Raw genomic sequence first — 18031 nt, 5'->3', positions numbered from 1 at the left:
AAAACTGGAGAGGACAAATTCTTCCACCCAAAAAGAGGAAGAGGACTTCATACTTGAGTTCCTGCACTGAATGGCTCCATGCAGATTCATCATCTGGGACCAAAAGAGTGAAAGTGGGACTATTAAAAAATGGAAACATGCATCAGCCTGTTAAAGTTGGTAAACTGTCAATCTCTGTGTTAAACACCTGCGCCTTCGATGCCTTTTGTCAGTGCTTATGCTGTACTTTCTGTGACAGCTCTGCATTTCAAAATGTTGTCATGAATAACAGTGACAACCCTCTCCTGCAGCTGGTGAAGTCCATTACTACAGATGGTGTGACCCCAAGGACATACTTCCAGAGGGCAGATCTGCTTAGTTCAATGTTTGCAAAAACACAGTTAAGGTCTGGCACTCACCAAATCGATGCACAGTGCAATATTGCCACTGTTATTGGGAAGACAATGAGAAATGTGTCAAGTGTTTATCTCTCAAAACACTGCTCTTCACAATACTGCCACCTAAACAAAGGAATGACCAGGGAAGTACCATTTGTTTCACCAGACATTTCTGTCCTGAAGAATTCTGGTATGGCTCAGCTTCACACTTCCATAGAAAAAGGACTCTTCCTTCCACAGTCTCCCTGCCTCAGACCACTGCAGAATGAATCAGAATGTCCAGCAGAATTAAAAACAGGAGCCAGCACTTCAGGAAATGCTCTCTGTGCAGGAACCGTTACTCACAACTACAGTATCGGAGAAATAGCATGGATTGACACAGACCTTCCAAATTCAACTGAATTTGCTTTGAGTGAATTTCCCTCCACTATGGTTCTGCAAGGAAAAAAATTTACTTTGAGAGCAGTCGTCGCTTTCAGGGGAAGCTTGACCAAAGATGGCCTGGGACATTACACTGCATACTGCCGGAGAGCTCCATTTGTGTGGGAGCTTTTTGATGACCTGGCAAATGTTGTGAAGACAGTGTCTGAAAAGAAGAAAATACTGCCACATGCAGTGTTATACACAGCAGATCTGTGAGGGGGGAAAAAAGGGCGAGAAAGTTTGAAGACCAGACCAAAGGCAAAAAGTTTCATGCCATGTTTACATACTCCTGACCAGAATTAATTTTTTTCCTTTTTGCAAGTTATTATGGAAGCCCATTTCCACCATGAAGGAAAAAATAAAAGACCAACAGGAAGTCATAATTTTGACTTTAAAAGTTGAAATTATGACTTCAAGTTGGTCTTATTTTTTCTTTAATGGCGGAAATGGGCTTCCATATTATGACAAATGTTCCATATTTTGACTTTCAACAGTTTTGAGCTCTGCCTAAATCTCAAATGAAAGAAGTTTTCTACTCAAGACAGGAGAAATTTCAGATTATGAAGGCACTGTTTGTTGTTGTTTAAATTGTTAAAGTTCATTGTTCAAATCAACACAGTTTCTTAGTTTCTTCTTCGACTGTATAATTAAATTGCATTTTCAAAACAGTTACTTTCATGGTTCATTACTTCTCAATTAGGATAGAAACCCTTTGCCTCACACTACAGATATTTGGGTGTGTCAATAGCAAACCAAGAGGCACATGCAACTTCATAAAAAAACAAAAAGACAATTACCAGAAATATTGTCTTACTCTAACTGTATACACGATTTCTAATACCTTCTCTACCAAAACATAGCAACATCAATTGCATAAAAACGACACAGAAAACAAGACTTACATGACAGGAATGTGCTGGAAGACGAAGAACTAAAACAGAAAGTACAGCCTACAGCAGGTGAAATTAATTGTCCCCTAATTGGGTATAATTAGGACATAATTATACCCAGTCACATTCAGCTGAATCTTAAACTCTGAAAGCGCCAAATAAAGTAAAATCAAATCTAGTCATTTGTATAATATAATCCTTGGGTGACATTGTGGTCCATCTTACATACCAGTTGGTGGTGGCGACATATTAGCGGTAAAGCAAAAAATTTCTTGTTTGGAGCAAAATGGGGGCGGATGACGTCATCGGCCAAAATTATAACTTTTAATATCTCAAAGACGAAAGCTGCACAAACGAAAATTTCAACTGCACAAACCTGCACAAACGGAGCACTAACGATCTAGCCCACTTTGGTTTGTTTTGGAGCGATATGGGGGGATGGTGAACTCTAGATGACCTAAAAAATAATTTTTAATATCTCAGAAACCAAAACTGCACAAACGAAAATTTCAACTGCACAAACCTGCACAAACGGAGCACTAACGAACTAGCCCACTTTGGTTTGTTTTGGAGCGATATGGGGGGATGGTGACGTCATCGGCCAAAATTATAACTTTTAATAACTCAAAAACGAAAACTGCACAAACGAAAATTTCAACGGCACAAACCTGCACAAACGGAGCACTAACGATCTAGCCCACTTTGGTTTGTTTTGGAGCGATATGGGGGGATGGTGACGTCATCGGCCAAAATTATAACTTTTAATAACTCAAAAACGAAAACTGCACAAACGAAAATTTCAACTGCACAAACCTGCACAAACGGAGCACTAACGATCTAGCCCACTTTGGTTTGTTTTGGAGCGATATGGGGGGATGGTGAACTCTAGATGACCTAAAAAATAATTTAATCTCTCAGAAACCAAAACTGCACAAACGAAAATTTCAACTGCACAAACCTGCACAAACGGAGCACTAACGAACTAGCCCACTTTGGTTTGTTTTGGAGCGATATGGGGGGATGGTGACGTCATCGGCCAAAATTATAGCTGTTATTATAACGCAGAACGAAAACTGCACAAACGAAAATTTCAACGGCACAAACCTGCACAAACGGAGCACTAACGATCTAGCCCACTTTGGTTTGTTTTGGAGCGATATGGGGGGATGGTGACGTCATCGGCCAAAATTATAACTTTTAATATCTCGAAAACGAAAGCTGCACAAACGAAAATTTCAACGGCACAAACCTGCACAAACGGAGCACTAACGAACTAGCCCACTTTGGTTTGTTTTGGAGCGATATGGGGGGATGGTGAACTCTAGATGACCTAAAAAATTACTTTTAATATCTCAGAAACCAAAACTGCACAAACGAAAATTTTAACGGCACAAACCTGCACAAACGGAGCACTAACCATTCAGACTATTTGCTGATTTTTTTGACGTGGGTGGGGTGTCAGCTTCACACAGCTGGAGGATGAGTGTTGGGAGGAAGAGCAGTGACCTTGAAATGAAATCAACCCTAATCAGCAATCTCTCCTGGACTTGTTTATTTTAATAAGTTAATCATTTTTATCGTTCATAGTCAGAGCTGCATGGAAGAGGAATGGGGCCCCTGAAAAACCTATTCTGACGTTTTTCTCTGAATTGATTTATTTATTTTTCCATAAGCAAGAAAAAAAAACACAATGCTGGAAAAAAGCAATATTTAAATTCCTGTCAATGGCAAGAACACAGAGAATTCAGACTTTTTCTCCGATTTGCTCAGATTGTTTATGCTGCATGAATAATTGAATTTCTGCAGAATAAATCTGAGACAGGTTCCTGAAACAGTTATGTGATTATTTGCACAACAAGAATACACCAGCGAATGTTTGGGTATTTACTTGGATTTTGACTAATTGAATTAGAATCTGATCTGAAGGTTCAGACCAGAGGTCAGAGGTCAGCCTGATCTGAAGATGGTTATGTTTTTAGGTGAAATTCTCTTTTCTTTTCTCTGAGCAGAGTGACGGCTTCAGCCTGTCGCTCGTTAGAGACGCTAATCCCTCAGAGGGAGGAGAGTGAATGTGGAGCTTAAACCGTTAGTGGATCACATGACGTCAGCTGACCTTAAATAAGAGAAAAGGTCAGAGGTCAAACAGTTACACATACCGAACAGCAAACACAGCCTGATCCTATAAATGCCATTGTTATTTAAAAACTCATAGTTTCTGTGCTATATCAGGCTTTTTTGCACATTTTTATTTTCTTATTTTTCTTACCCTTTGAAAGCCTCCAGAAGACAGACACTACTTTAACACTAGAAGATATAAATGTATTTGTAATTATCCATAATTGAATAAATGAAATAAATAAAAAGAAACAATGTTTAGCGTTGTTTCATGTTAAAATTTGTTGTGTTTGTTAGAATAAGTTTCTATTTTTCAGTCATTTTTTTTTTACTTTTCATCGTTTTTTGGTTTTTTTTTATTTTTCCCTCTGGTTATGGATGCTGCACAGCTGAAGTGATTTTTGCTCCTACTGTTTTATTTTTGGACAGTTCTGATGGGTAACTGTGACAACAGGAGATTGTTTCTACAGCTGGGAGCAGCTGATTGGCTGATTAGCATCTCAAAAGCTCAGCAAACTCCAGGCTTCATGCAGAGAGAAGCAGGAAGTGCAAATCTTCACGGATCAGACGTGCGACTACAGCGTCTCTCTGCTTTTAATAAAACGGACAGAAAAGATTTAAGAGGTGCAGCAAAAGCAATTGAGGTGGATTAGCAGAGCTTGGGGTCATCCAGGACATTACTAAAGAAAATTTTCTCTTCTGCACAGATATTGAGCTGTTAGCATCTCACAAACAGCAACAGTCTTCAGTCAGAGGCGTCCTCACATTTTTTGCGAGGCTGACTGCTACTGGAGATCCTTCGTGCCCACAGCATCACCAACAGCCACTCTAAAGGTGCTTGGATGATGTGAGTTGGAAGAACATTTAATTTCACTTTGGGATAAATTACGATTTTTAATTTAACTGAGTAAAGTAATAGCAGATCAGTTGAGGGGGCAGAAAGTTTTTCCAGCTCCGTAGTTTAACAGAAATCACCTGCAGTTCAGAGGAGACTCTGCTTCCTTTCAGGACAAGCGTTCTGCCTCCAGCACGATTCCCTCTGCATGTCCTGCATAACAGATTCCCCAGAGAAACGGATCATGCCACTGCAACTATTTTCCCTTTTCTAAGGTTATCCCAGAAAAGTCTCATCCTGAACACAGCACCAAGATCAGCTGCAGCACCAAGATCAGCTGCAGCACCAAGATCAGCTGCAGCACCAAGATCAGCTGCAGCACCAAGCTCAGCTGCAGCACCAAGATCAGCTGCAGCACCAAGATCAGCTGCAGCACCAAGCTCAGCTGCAGCACCAAGATCAGCTGCACACAATCAGTTCATCTCAGACGATCAGCAGAGAAACAGAGTTGGCCGATTTGCTTCCTGACGGATGCAGAGCATTTTACCAACACACGAAAAGAGGCAGCACATTATTTTAGTTTTAATCTATTTACACTGGCTGCCAGTTCATTTTAAAATAAAAGATAAAATGTTAGTATTTACGGTTAGAGCGCCTGTCTCTGAGACTTGGAGCCGCTCGGCTCTGCTTGCAGTCGGAGATCTTCCAGCCAAAGATTGCAGACGCCTTTGCCTCCATCTTTGCGCCATTTCAACTCAGTTGATTCTTCTAAGAAACAGAACATTCATTTATTAAGACTGGCTTCTAATAGGTTTTATGCTTCCTTTTAATTAGTTATTTTAAACTTTATTTAACCAGGGAAGCTGACTGACAACAAATCCTCCTTTTTTTTAACAATGACTTGTTCAGGAAATAGAAAAATATCACACAGCAGAAAACAGAAGAATATCTTAGAACAAAAATAAAAATACAGCCAAATTTATATTGCCTAACATTTAGATACATCTTTACTCCAACAGAGCAAGATTGGCTCTGATGGTTCCAGGTTAGAGGTTAGAGGTCAGGGTTCAGGGGTTAGCCTAACCTAACTCATTAACTGGATTCAGGTGTGTTGAAGCATGAAGCATCTGGAAGCTGCAGGACAGAAGCTCTGGAGGACTTGAGCATCCCTGGACTGAACAAACTACAACACACAGGATAAGTCAACAGCTTTTCTCCGAGTTGATCAAAATCGATATTGGAGTTAATCTTCTGAGCTTTAGTGTTTTTTACAAGTTGTTCCAATAACTGGGTGCAGCAAAATGAAATGATGATTGGTCCATTGATGTGATTAATTTTTTAGAATATAAAATGCAGGTATTGCTGGAAAAATGGATGAGTGAGGCAACAGTAGGAAGGATTTGGTTTTTCCAGTGATAGCTTAAGCGATTAACTTGTACCAATTTATTAATCTGGGTGAATGGAGTGATGACCAGTTAACAAGAGAATGTAGACGACAAACATTGGTATTAAAACCTTTGGTGGATATTGAGAAAATGTTTGATCTTTCATGTATTCTGTTTTTATCAGTTTTTTATGCTTTTATCACATGTTTTTAATCTTTGTTTCTATTTTAAAACAACTTGTGATTCTCTAACCTGTGAAAGGTGCAACATAAATAATATTTTCCTTTTATAAGGCTGCAGCACTAACAGTGATGCACATTTAGCTTGTACTATTTCTTTAAACGATGAGGGAGGCAGATGGACTTCTTTGGGAAAGTAAATGTCAAAGGAAATTTATTCATTAGTACATCTAAAAAAAAAACAACTTAAAACTGTTGACCAAAGGGCTCTGTGTGTTTAAATGCCAAAGAATAAAAAGTAAATAAATAAACAGGTTTTGAGATTTGATGAGGTTCTCAGTATTAAAAGACAAGCTGTATAAAATGTCCTCCAAAACAGGAAGCTGCCATGAAAAGGACGTTTTAATGGTTGTTATGGAGACTTAGTTACCAGTCGTTGAGTACGTGTATGTTTTCAATCAAGAATATAAATGCAAGTTCGTGCTATCGCACTAAACTCGCTGTCGGTATAGTTTAAGTATTTCCAGTTATTACAATGTCAAAGAGGAGTACAAATTTGTTGAATCCTTTTCCTTGATTTAAAAAAAGTCTTAGTGTGTTTTACATTTCCACATGTAGTTGAATTTTGCTTTATTTATAGGTTTAATTACATCTTGAATGACATTTTTACAAAACGGGGTTGTTAATTTAAATAAATCAAAGCGTGGTACCTACCCGGTCCTTATAGTGAATGGAACCGGAAGTGTACAGGGAAACCGTTCCGTTTCTATTTTCATTCCCCGGTTCTCCGTCATGAAGGAGGCGAACATGGCTCCTCCGGTGGACCTCGGGGCTCTGCTTCGGGCGGAACCGCAGGAGGACCCTTCTCGCCGGGAGGACGGGCTGTGTGTGGTCGGTGTGTTCGGAAAGAGCAGCACCCAGACCGGGGCTCTGAAGGAGGCGCTCATCAACACGCTGGCGGACAAACACATCTTCTCTCTGTTCGGGTCGGAGGATGGCGACTCATCGGACAGCCACGTCCAGGCTCTCTACGACCAGGAGAACCGGGTCCTGTACCTGCTGCTGTCCTCCGTCTGCGACAGCCGGCAGCTGCTGCGGGCCTGCCGGTCCCTGAGCGCCGGGATCAGCCACGTCGACGCCCACGACTTGTGGAAGGGCCTGGACCGCCAGCACTGCCAGCACCTGCTCTACATGTTCTCCGTGTGCCACGTCCTGCTGCTGGTCCACCCCAGCCAGACCTTCGATGTGACCTACGACCGGCTGTTCCGGGCCCTGGACGCCCTGCGGCAGAAGGTCCTGCCCCTGATCCGGGCTGCCATCAAAGACTGCGCGGTGTCCAAAGAGTGGAAGCTGAACTGCAGGCCGTGTCCCCCGCGGCTGCTCTTCGTCTTCCAGATGAATGCGACTCTGAAGGTCTCAGCTGCAGCTGCTTCAGTTCTAGTTTCATGTTGAAGCTTCAGTCATTTTCCTTCCGACGGGTTTCATTTTGTTCAAGGGTTTGGTCTTGAGTTTCTCTAAAGGTAGAAAAAGTTTTTCCTAAACAGGAAAAGTCCAGAGTTTAAGAATTGTCAGGCCAGGAAGCGTTTAAAAAAGAGAATTAATAGATTCATTGTTTATTTCGCCCATTATTTAGTATTCTCTCTCTTTGGCGCTCAACCCAGTCACCCTTCCAGCAGTTGTTCCATTATTCATCCATCCAGTGTCAGAAAACATATTTTCTGGATATTCATGGATCAGAAACAAGTTAATATAAATATTTATAATAGCCTCCCTGTTGGGGAAACTTCACCACATGTTCTCGTCGATATGCAGGAGTTCTGATCGACGTTCCTGCAACAGAGCAGGCGAATCCCTGCAGGCTTTTCAATAGAACTTCCTGCGCCACCTGGAGTCTCCCTGTTCTGCAGAGTGCGCTGCATGAACAGCATGGATTGTTTTTGTTAAAGTTGCAATTTGTAGCTTTTATGAAAATGTTTTCTCCACATTTGTTCAAACTGTCGTCGTATTACCACAGTTTATGAGACAAATAATCTGAGCAGATCGACCTCCTCCCTTAGCGGCTATCAGTGAACCAAAAACAACCAATCAGCACCAGGAGGCGGGGCTTAGCGCTGTCAGTCAACTTCCTTACATCGTGTTCCAATTTATTATGCAAGTGATATTTTCTCAGAATTTCTTAACTGGTTAATGCAAACAACGATCAGTATAATTTCTGTTCTGCTCCTTTTATTTTTTGTGTTAGTTCCTTAAATAGTTCAACCACCACCAGCATCCGGTAAAGAATGAGGAGAGTTTTCTGGTCTTGGCTTTTTAATCGAGCTGAGAGTGGTTTTCATTCATTCACACCCTCTCAGTCTCTTGTACAATAGCTCTGAACATCTCCAACTTCTTCAACTTTCTGCTTGTCTAACACTGAACAGGTGCTCTCATTATTAGCTTAAGTTTACTCAACCAATCACAGCAAGCATTACTCAGGCAGCTTCCTGAACTCTTAAAGTGCTACACACACAATTATATTAATTAGTCCATTTACAACAATTTCCAAGTCATGAACTATTACAGTATAAATCTAATTTTACTGAACAAAGATCCCCATGACAACAGGATTTCTGTCAAAAATAAAAAACTCAAAATGTTCTAAATTATTCTGCAGCACATTTTATGGATTCTAAAGAACTGCAGACGGTCATTCTGTGAATGTGCAGCATCACATGTACTAAAATCAAAGTTATTTCAGTCAGAAACATCTTAACAGAACCGGTTCCATCTTAACAGAACCTTCCCTGGTATCACAGAAGAATTCTTCATCTATTGAACTTGTGAGTTTGTGGAAAGTTTCTGTTGAATTTCTCTGCAGAATATCAGAAAACCTTCCTTCTGAACTGGATTCAGATCTTCTGCTGGAGGAAACTCCAGAGGTTCTCAGTAGGGTTGGGGTCAGAGGTCAGAGGAGGATGGTGACCTCACCATGAGTTTCTGCCCATAGCAGCCGATGACTCAGTGGTTTTCCTTCAGCATCAGATGGTTCATCGTCATGATTAAGATGATTTTACTGCTGAAGGTTCGACTCTTTCTGAACCAAGACAGAAAGTGATCAGTCAGAAAGTCCAGATACTTTGCTGAGGTCATTTTCACACCTTCATGGACTCTGAAGGGGCCGACCAGCTTCCTCCCTCTCTGTCCCTCTCCCTCCCTCCCTCCCCCCATGATGTCGGCCCACAGCATGACTCCACCTCCTCCTTGCTGACGTGTTGGGTCATGGTGGTCGTCCACCACTGATCCATTACTGCGTCCATCTGGACCATCCAGGGTTGCCCAGCAGTCATCAGTGAACAAGTCTGTTAGAAAATGAATCTTCCTGTCCGGCTGGGTCCACTGGGATCACTGGGACCGGTTCTGCTTGTGAGTTCTGGTTAGGGGCCCAATAGTCGATTGATGCTCCTCCATCCTCTGGAGGATCCTCCACCTTGAGGCTCCAGCAGCTTCTAATAACTGTTTGCTGCTTTTTAAGGACATTTTAACAGCTGCTCTCTTAATGTGTCCAACAGAAACTTTCCTCATTCTGCCTTCATCTGTACAAACCAATCAGCCATAAATCTCTTCACAGAACAATAACGCTTCAGTTTTCACTAAATATCTAATATTTTCATATCTTGTCATGCAGCACTACACTATCTGATGATTTTCATCAGCAGAGATCCTTTCTCTTTCCCATATTGCTTCAAACCTGTGGCCTGCTTAATAATGTGGAACATCCTCCTTAAATAGATTTCCTTTAATTTAGCTCACCAGACAAACTGATCAACCAGCTCAGTGCAAGCTGACCCCAACCTTTAGCCCCGCCCCTCAGTGGCTAGGCCAGCAGGAAAAGTCCCAGAGCTCCAGTAGGCCAGTCTGCCGCTCACAGAGTAACTCCTTCTCTTCTCTGTTCCAAAGGTCCCTGGGAACGGATCAGACTCTGGAGGAAACCCCGAAAAGCCCAAGAAGCATTCCCCAAGAAGGCGTCTGCAGCACGCTCTGGAGGACCAGATCTACCGGATCTTCCGTAAAAGCCGAGTCCTCACCAACCAAAGCAGCAACTGTCTGTTCACGGTGCCCGCTAACCAGGCCTTCGTCTACGTGATCCCGGCAGCAGATCAGGACCCGGTGGGCGCTTTGCTCGGCCAGCTGCGGTCTAACTGCGTCTTATCGGATCAGGACTCTGCCCCGATTCTCACCGGGCCGAGGAGGTACCAGCAGATGCGTAGATCAGCTCGGCAGCCCAGCGGCAGCAGGGAGTCCAGCGGCCCGACGAGCGGCCAGCTGGTGGATTGCAGCCTGAAGGAATTCCTCTGGCAGCACGTCGAGCTGGTTCTGACCAAGAAGGGTTTCGACGACAGCGTCGGCCGCAACCCCCAACCTTCCCACTTTGAGCTGCCGACCTTCACCAAGTGGGTCCAGTTGGCTTCCCGACTCTACCAGGTCCTGATCACTAACACCGACGAGGAGCTGGCCGAGCTGGCCACCAAGGTGCAAAGCCAGGTGAAGGTCTTGGATGGTTTTCTGGATGCAGACACGAAGTTCTCTGAAAACCGGTGTCAGAAAGCTCTGCCTCTGGCCCACAGCGCCTACCAGTCCAACCTCCCTCACAACTACACCACCACGGTCCACAAGAACCAGCTGGCCCAGGCGCTGCGGGTGTACAGCCAGCACGCGCGAGGCGTGGCCTTCCAACGCTATGCGGTGCAGCTTCACGAAGACTGTTACAAGTTCTGGAGCAACGGCCACCAGTTGTGTGAGGAGCGCAGCCTGACGGACCAACACTGCGTGCACAAGTTCCACCTGCTGCCTGAGTCAGGTCAGACGCTCCGCCGGACAGCTGGCGGCTCCCGGCACGGGACGCTACGCCTAGCGGCTCCAGGCGCCACTGTTGATGAAGACAGTTTAAGTGAACATTATTAGTTAATCAGTTGGAATTAATTTTAATCTACTAGTTGACAATCATAATTCTATCAGCAGTTTGCCTCCCAAATTAATGTAATTTCTGCAGGCGAGAAGCCGGACCTGGACCACAATCCGCCCATCATGAACCACAACAGCAGGGGGCGCTCCACCAGTGCCTGTAACTGCGGCAGGAAGCAGGCGCCTCGGGACGATCCATTTGACATCCAGGCTGCCAACCACGACTTCTACCAGGTCAGGATCTACGCTGCAGACAGGACAGGAAGTGGGGTCCATTTCCTGTTTAGAGAATATTTCTTTGGTCTCTGTGAGATTGGACCTGACTTTGAACTGAAATCACAGAAATAAAATAATCGTCTTTTTGAAGAATTCACATTTATGGAAACATTTTCCTGCTCTGATAAATAATAATAAGAATGGAAAATGATTTGTAGTTTACTAATCCATCTTTCCCTTCTTTCTTCCATCAATTAACTCTCTGTGATATTTTAACAATAAGGTATTTTCCTTATTATTCTGAAACTCTATTGGACCGGTATCAGCCAGTCTCACCGTTGAGCCGGTTCAGTATTTTCCTGTTGGCTCATTTTGTTTCCACCTGGAGGAAAGCAGGTTTAGTTTGTCTCTTCTGTCGCGCTCAGATCCTGGAGGAGAAATGTTGTGGGAAGCTGGAGCGGATCGACTTCCCGGTCTTCCAGCCCAGCACTCCGGACCCAGCGCCGGCCTCAGACCGGGCCCAGCGGCCGCCGTCAGAGACGTCGGCCGATGGGGAGCGGCCAAAGGAGCCGAGCGCGGCTCACAGCCACACGCCCGGCGACGCCAGCCTCAGCCTGGCGCTCAGCCTTGGCCAGTCCACCGACAGCCTGGGGGCGTATGCGGACGCAGATCAGGCCGACGGCCCGGTCCAGCCCAAGAGGCCGAGCCTCGTGGACCGCCAGCCGTCCACCGTGGAGTACCTGCCAGGTAGGGCGGCCGAGTTGCTTAGGGGAACACCGGCAAGTTTTTTTTACTGCAGTGAAAAAATTAATATCACAAAATCAAATGATGACGTCATTTCAATGACCACCGCCTGTCAGCCTTCGCTTTGTGTCCCTCTGTGAGTTTCTGTTCATCCCATAAAGTCAGAGAACTGCAGCTGTTTCTGCTGCAGCTGCTTCTGCTGCAGCTGTTTCTGCTGCAGCTGCTTCTGCTGCAGCTGTTTCTGCTGCTGCTGCGCGTCAGTCAGTCAAGTTTATCTGTATAGCACATTTCAGCAACCAGTCAGTTCAAAGTGTTTTACATCATAAACACAGAACCCAGCAGGGGGGTTTGACTGAACTGACTTGTAACCAGTTGATCGGAGCTTGAATTTATAATGCGCCAACATGAAGTAGGCTGACAGGAAATGGGGAAAGAAAGGAGGGAAGACATGCGGCAAATGTCGCCGGGTCCGGAAATCGAATTCGCGACGGCCGTGTCGAGGACTCAAGGCCTCCAAATGTGGGTTGCGCTATCCCCTACGCCACCACAGCACGCCCTAGTAGCTAACTAGCTAGCAGATATCTCCATGCAAGGAGTGACTCTTCCATGGAGATATCTATGTTGTACATTCTGTCTTTTCCACCATCTCTTTTAGCCTCTTTTATCTGCTTACACACAGACGCTGGATCTTACATAACCATGTTTATGTGTGACTGCGGCAGTCATATGTAAACAGACAGAAAATGATTAGACTGAACCCGATTAACTGGCCTTTAAGGAGGGAACTGGCTGCAGAGAGGAATAAAAAGCTAAACTCTAATCTTAGCCTCACCTGGTTCAGCCCATCAGCTCAGTGGGCCGGCGCTGGACGGTCAATGTCACTGGTTTTGATCTATTTGGATGACATGTATGGCTTGTAGCATTTGATAATTTTTCAGCATTAAAGCCTGTTTTTATAACTAAATCTCATTATTTCTCAAGGTAATTCACACTCAGGGGTTCTGGTCGGTCCTGAAACTGGTTCCTGGACCTGGTGGAGCTCAGAGACCGAAATGAATGAATGAAGTCCAACATCTGATAGACAGAAGAAAGGAAATTGGTTTATGTACAGCACCTTGTGAAAGTATTCAACCCCCTTGAACTTTTCAACCTTTTCCTGTGTTAAGGAAGAGTATTTTAAATCAGCTTAATTTGGAAAAAGCTTGGCTCTCTCTTCCTCTGATCCCAGGTCCTCTCAGCGGGCGACGACAAGGAAAACAACAATGCGTGATGACGTCACAGAATTACAGAGTTTAATCCCATACAAAGCAGCGTATGAATTAACAAGAAAACCGCAGAGTTACATAAATATACATTCTTTACCTGAGACAAAAAGAAATAGAAAAAGAAAAGAGAGAAAGAGGCAAAGACATGTCTTTGGAGAAAGCTGATGCTGAAAAGGCAAAATAGGGCAGCTATCTGAATTATTATTATTGTGCACGAACTTTTATAGAGAAGGTGTTTCTTTCCTTGTTAATGTATTCAATTAAGGCGTACCTCTGTTTGACCAACCAGAAGCTACCTTGGACACTCAGAAAAACTTAGAACTTCCCTTAATTTCACGCCAAGATCAAAGGCCATTTGGTCTCCAGTAGGACAATGGAGCAAGCAGCTGCATCCTGGTTTTCTGGGCTCTAGGGCCACCTGGGCAAATAAAAGCATAAAACAAGACTTGACAGATACCTGTGAAATTCGGAGTGTCTCCCGTTATCTTCTCCTTAACGAAGCTAAATCCAGTAATTTGGTTCAAGGAAAGGTTACCTTCACACACTCAGTTTTGCTCTGCTGCATCCAGCATTCTCCAAAGATTTAAATCTCTGCCTTGTCACATAAAATCAACAAAACAAAATGAGGTACAATTGCTTTTCTTAACCTATAAAACATAACATTCAAACAATTTCCATTTGATTCAGATATTGTCACAGATAGTACAATTTTCAAATACATTCATCATTTACTAGATTAGTAGTTCTAAACTTAGATAATACAATCTTCATTAAAAACCTGCTATTAATACTTAGAAAAATGTCTTAGAAATTAAATGTTAATGGTTTCAACATTCTGTTATATTTAGTTTTATACCATCCCAGATGTTGGTTGGAAGACTTTTGATGTTCTGTGAACCAAACAGGCTTCTGTCCTGCAGGAGATGCTAATTTTATGGCCTCCTGACCTCTGATAACACAGCAGGAGCCTCACAGAGATCCCTTTTGATCTGCATTTGGTTCCTGTTTCTGAATACTTACCGATTGAATAGTTTAGTTTTAAATCCTTAGCAAAAACCTGTTTAAAATTAAGAAATTTGTTCAAAATAAGAATGTTCAATATACCTTTTACACATGGCGTAAGATTAACTGTATTAAGCACTAAAAATAATATTTTTTCCTCAACACCTGCTTTTCAACACCTTTACTGTCAGTGCAGCAAACTCACTGCAGACGTTCAGTGAGGATCTCTGAATGATCCATTGTTGTCCTGAATGACTGATGATGATCAATACAACCACCTGTGTGTAATCAAGTACAAATGCAGCCGATGGTCTCAGGTTGTGCTTAAAGCTCAGAGAGCATCATAAAGACCAAGAAACACCAGGAGAAGTTTAAAGCTGGATTTAGAAACAGAAAGATTTCTCCAGCTTTAAACATCTCAAAGAGCCCTGAGCAGGTCATCATGTTGACATGGAAAGAGTGTCAGACCAAATCCACCGAGACCCGCCGTCCCTCTAAACTTTCATCTGGAACAAGGAGAAGATCAGAGATGCAGCCAAGAGGCTTGTGGTCATTCTGGATCTACAGAGATCTACAGCTGAGGCGGGAGAGTCTGACACAGGACAACGACCAGCGGTTCTGTGTCCACGGGGCAACGACCAGCGGTTCTGTGTCCACGGGGCAACGACCAGCGGTTCTGTGTCCACAGGACAACGACCAGCGGTTCTGTGCACTAATCTGGCCTTTATGGAGGAGTAACAGGAAGAAAGACATTTCTCAAAGATATCCATAAAGAATCTGGTTTAAAGTTTGACACAGCAGACATGGAGGAAGGAGCTCTGGTCAGATATGTGTCCATAAAAGCAACACAGCTCATCACCCTGAACACACCATCCCACTGTCAGACATAGTGGTGGCAGCATCATGGTCTGGGCCTGGTGCTCTTCAGCAGGGAAGCTGGATGGTGCTGAATACAGAAGGAAGAAAACCTGGTGGAGTCTTTAAAGATGATGACTCTGGATGAACTACAAGGAAGATTGGCCAAGAAGCTCAGTCTCTCCATGTGCAAAACTGATGAAGCCAAAAACTGACAAAACCAAGAGACTTGCAGCTGTAATCGCAGCAAAAGGTGGCGCTATAGAGTATTAACACAAGGGGCCAATAATATTACACGCCCCACTTTGTAGTTTTTAATTTGTCAAAAAAGTTCAAAATATCCAATAAATTGTTGTTGATTCTTAACAGTTTTAGATCTTTATGTTTGAAGCCTGAAAAGCGGCAAAGGGTTGAAAAGTTCAAGGGGGTTGAATACTTTTACAAGGCGCTGTATATAAAATGATTTATATGAATATATCTTATTAAACAAAATGCTTTGAAGTTATATATTTAGCCAAATCCAGTGAACAAAGCAGAAAAAGTGGAATATGGTGTTCACATTGCTGTTGAGGCATGTAAATGTTTTTGTCTGTCTCCAGGAATGACGCACTCCGCCTGTCCCAAAGGTCTCCTCCCAAAGTTCTCCAGCTGGTCTCTGCTCAAACTGGGCCCAGCAAAGTCCTACAACTGCCACACTGGTCTGGAGCAGCCGGGATTCCTGCCGGGCTCTTCCTTCCTGCTGCCGTGGGACTTGGTGATCCGCTCCCGTTCGGAGGACGACGCTGGCCCCACGGAGCCTCTAGACGGAGGGACGGCGTCCTGGCCGGCGCCCAACAAGAACCTGGTGGGGAAGCGCGGCGGCGTCGGGCCGGGCCGGAGCCGCCGGAGGGACGACGCGGCCCGGGCTTTTGTGGGTTTTGAGTATGAAGACGGCCGGGGCCGGCGCTTCATCAGCAGCGGGCCCGACAAAATCGTAAAGGCGCTGGGGCCGGGCGGCGCCAAAGATCCAGCCAGCAGGGTGCTGAACACCGACATGCCGCTCTACGTCCCGTCGCCCGCCCAGGGCCGCGGCCTGAAGCCGCACTTCGCTCAGCTGGCTCGGCTTTTCGTCGTGGTGCCCGACGCGCCGCTGGAGATTACCCTGAACCCCCAGGTAAACTACGGCAAGCCAGGAGGGCCAGGGACAGTCATGATAAAGCCATTATTGAAAGAGTTGTGTCTTTAGCTGCTGATTATACAAATGATCAAACTTTCATTAAAGAATGTTTAGTTTCTTATTAAAATCTTTATTTATTCGTTTGCATCTGACTTATTCTAACAATATCCAGAAAGCTGTCGGCTCTCTAACCCCAACCCTTTCCTAAAACCAACCTGATGGTTCTGATGGTTCAACCTCAATTGAATTGTGATGGTTTCAGTTCTTCTGCTGCTTTGCTCTCAGTGTTTTTCTTTTTGCAGGTGCAGCCTGGCCCTCCTCCCTGCCCGATCTTCCATCCCGAGCAGACGGAGGTGACGCTGCCAAACGACGGCTTCTGGGTTCTGCGCTTTCCGTATTCCTACGCCACCGAGCGTGGGCCCTGCTTCCCCCCCAAAGAGAACCAGCCGCTGAGTAACTACAAGGTGCTGCGAGGCGTCTTGCGGGCCAGCACAGCCAACCCGCCGTAGTGACCCGCGGCGCTGTCGGCACGGCCAACCAGGCGCCAGAATCCAGTCTGGGATTTTAAGATGCACACAGATTCTGAAGAATGGAAGCATCATCATTTAAACGTGCTAATGCGAGCTATCATGACCAAATGGCCTTTAGTGCGTCTCTTTATGCTGCAGTGATTTCTAAAGCAAAGCTGACGAGCTCCGAAAATCAGATTTTGATTGCTGAGGTTTTTGACTGTTTTTAAGTTGTCGAAGGAAACCAGATTTATGTACATTTAATATTTTTTTCTAACTTTAACAATTAAGTTTTTTGGAGAATTTACTAAAACAATAGTAGCCAGTAGGGGGTGCTGTGCATGTGTTTTGTTCAATCAGGGATTCCTGTTTGATTCATAAGTTTCAGAACTGAAATGCAACATCTGTATCATGCAGTATCATCAGAGTTAAAAAAAATTGTTTAGTTTGGTTTCTGATTGGTTATGTTTGTTATGTTCTCGTTTCTTTAAATAAATAATCTTTAATTATCAGAGTCTAATTATTTTCAGGGTTTATGAAATCCCTCATTTTGATGTTGTCATTCCTTAAATTGCACATTTTGTCCACTAGATGGCCCCACTTTGTTTTTAACTCGGTCCAAAGTTTCAAATGACAAGCAGCTGCTGCGGAAACCAAGCAGATTGATTTCCTTCCAGATAAGTACAAACAGAAAAACAAAAAACAGTGATGGAGAAAAATATCTACAGAATATCTTCAAAAACAATCAACTTGTTCATGGGGAGAATTACATCCCTGGTGAAAAATAAATATACTTTATGTATACTAAAACGGCGGTTTTCAAAGTGTGAGGCGCGCCTCTCTAACGCCAGAGCACTTTAGGGAACCAACCTGATGGTGCGAGGGAAAAAATAAACCGGAAAAGCTATCTGCTTGCTGTCTACTGATGTGAGAGAAACGTCTTTTACGCACACGATCAACTCTGTGTATTTAGGAAAAAGTTGGTACTGTGGGGTGCGCGTGTGGAGCGGGGATCAGTGGAAATGTTTCCCCCCTTAGAGGATGTTTTGGCCGTGATGTCAGTAACGTTACTGACGTCGGACAACTTTTTTCCGTAACGAGTAATCTAACGCGTTGCTATTTCAAATCCAGTAGTTAGA

The 18031-nt window shown here is 44.0% G+C and overlaps 1 protein-coding gene and 1 long non-coding RNA gene across 2 annotated transcripts; both read left to right on the top strand.

Annotated features, from left to right (window-relative positions):
• The first annotated feature begins 3184 nt into the window (after positions 1-3184).
• LOC122844772 lies at positions 3185-6906 on the top strand. The gene is made up of 4 exons (XR_006372933.1): positions 3185-3820; positions 4235-4429; positions 4513-4652; positions 4814-6906. It is a non-coding gene; the product is annotated as an uncharacterized LOC122844772 (long non-coding RNA).
• A 27-nt stretch (positions 6907-6933) lies between these two features.
• Positions 6934-17401, top strand: smg8 (SMG8 nonsense mediated mRNA decay factor). The gene is made up of 6 exons (XM_044140527.1): positions 6934-7617; positions 10141-11041; positions 11234-11379; positions 11787-12108; positions 15827-16380; positions 16686-17401. The coding sequence occupies exons 1-6, from the start codon at positions 6997-6999 to the stop codon at positions 16890-16892; spliced, it is 2751 nt and encodes a 916-aa protein (XP_043996462.1). The 5' UTR covers positions 6934-6996; the 3' UTR covers positions 16893-17401.
• The last annotated feature ends 630 nt before the right edge of the window (positions 17402-18031 follow it).

This window comes from Gambusia affinis, linkage group LG15 (assembly GCF_019740435.1).
Source record: "Gambusia affinis linkage group LG15, SWU_Gaff_1.0, whole genome shotgun sequence".
Lineage (NCBI taxonomy): Eukaryota > Metazoa > Chordata > Actinopteri > Cyprinodontiformes > Poeciliidae > Gambusia > Gambusia affinis.
The sequence above is the reverse complement of the archived record's forward strand: the minus strand, read 5'-3'. Positions and strand labels throughout refer to the sequence as shown.

Bases quoted from the DNA above. Each gene is read 5' to 3' on its own strand.
- smg8 (XM_044140527.1), top strand. From the start codon at position 6,997: ATGAAGGAGGCGAACATGGCTCCTCCGGTGGACCTCGGGGCTCTGCTT. The intron at 11,380-11,786 runs GTCAGGATCTAC...TGTCGCGCTCAG, and splicing joins CCAACCACGACTTCTACCAG to ATCCTGGAGGAGAAATGTTG. The intron at 12,109-15,826 runs GTAGGGCGGCCG...GTCTGTCTCCAG, and splicing joins CACCGTGGAGTACCTGCCAG to GAATGACGCACTCCGCCTGT.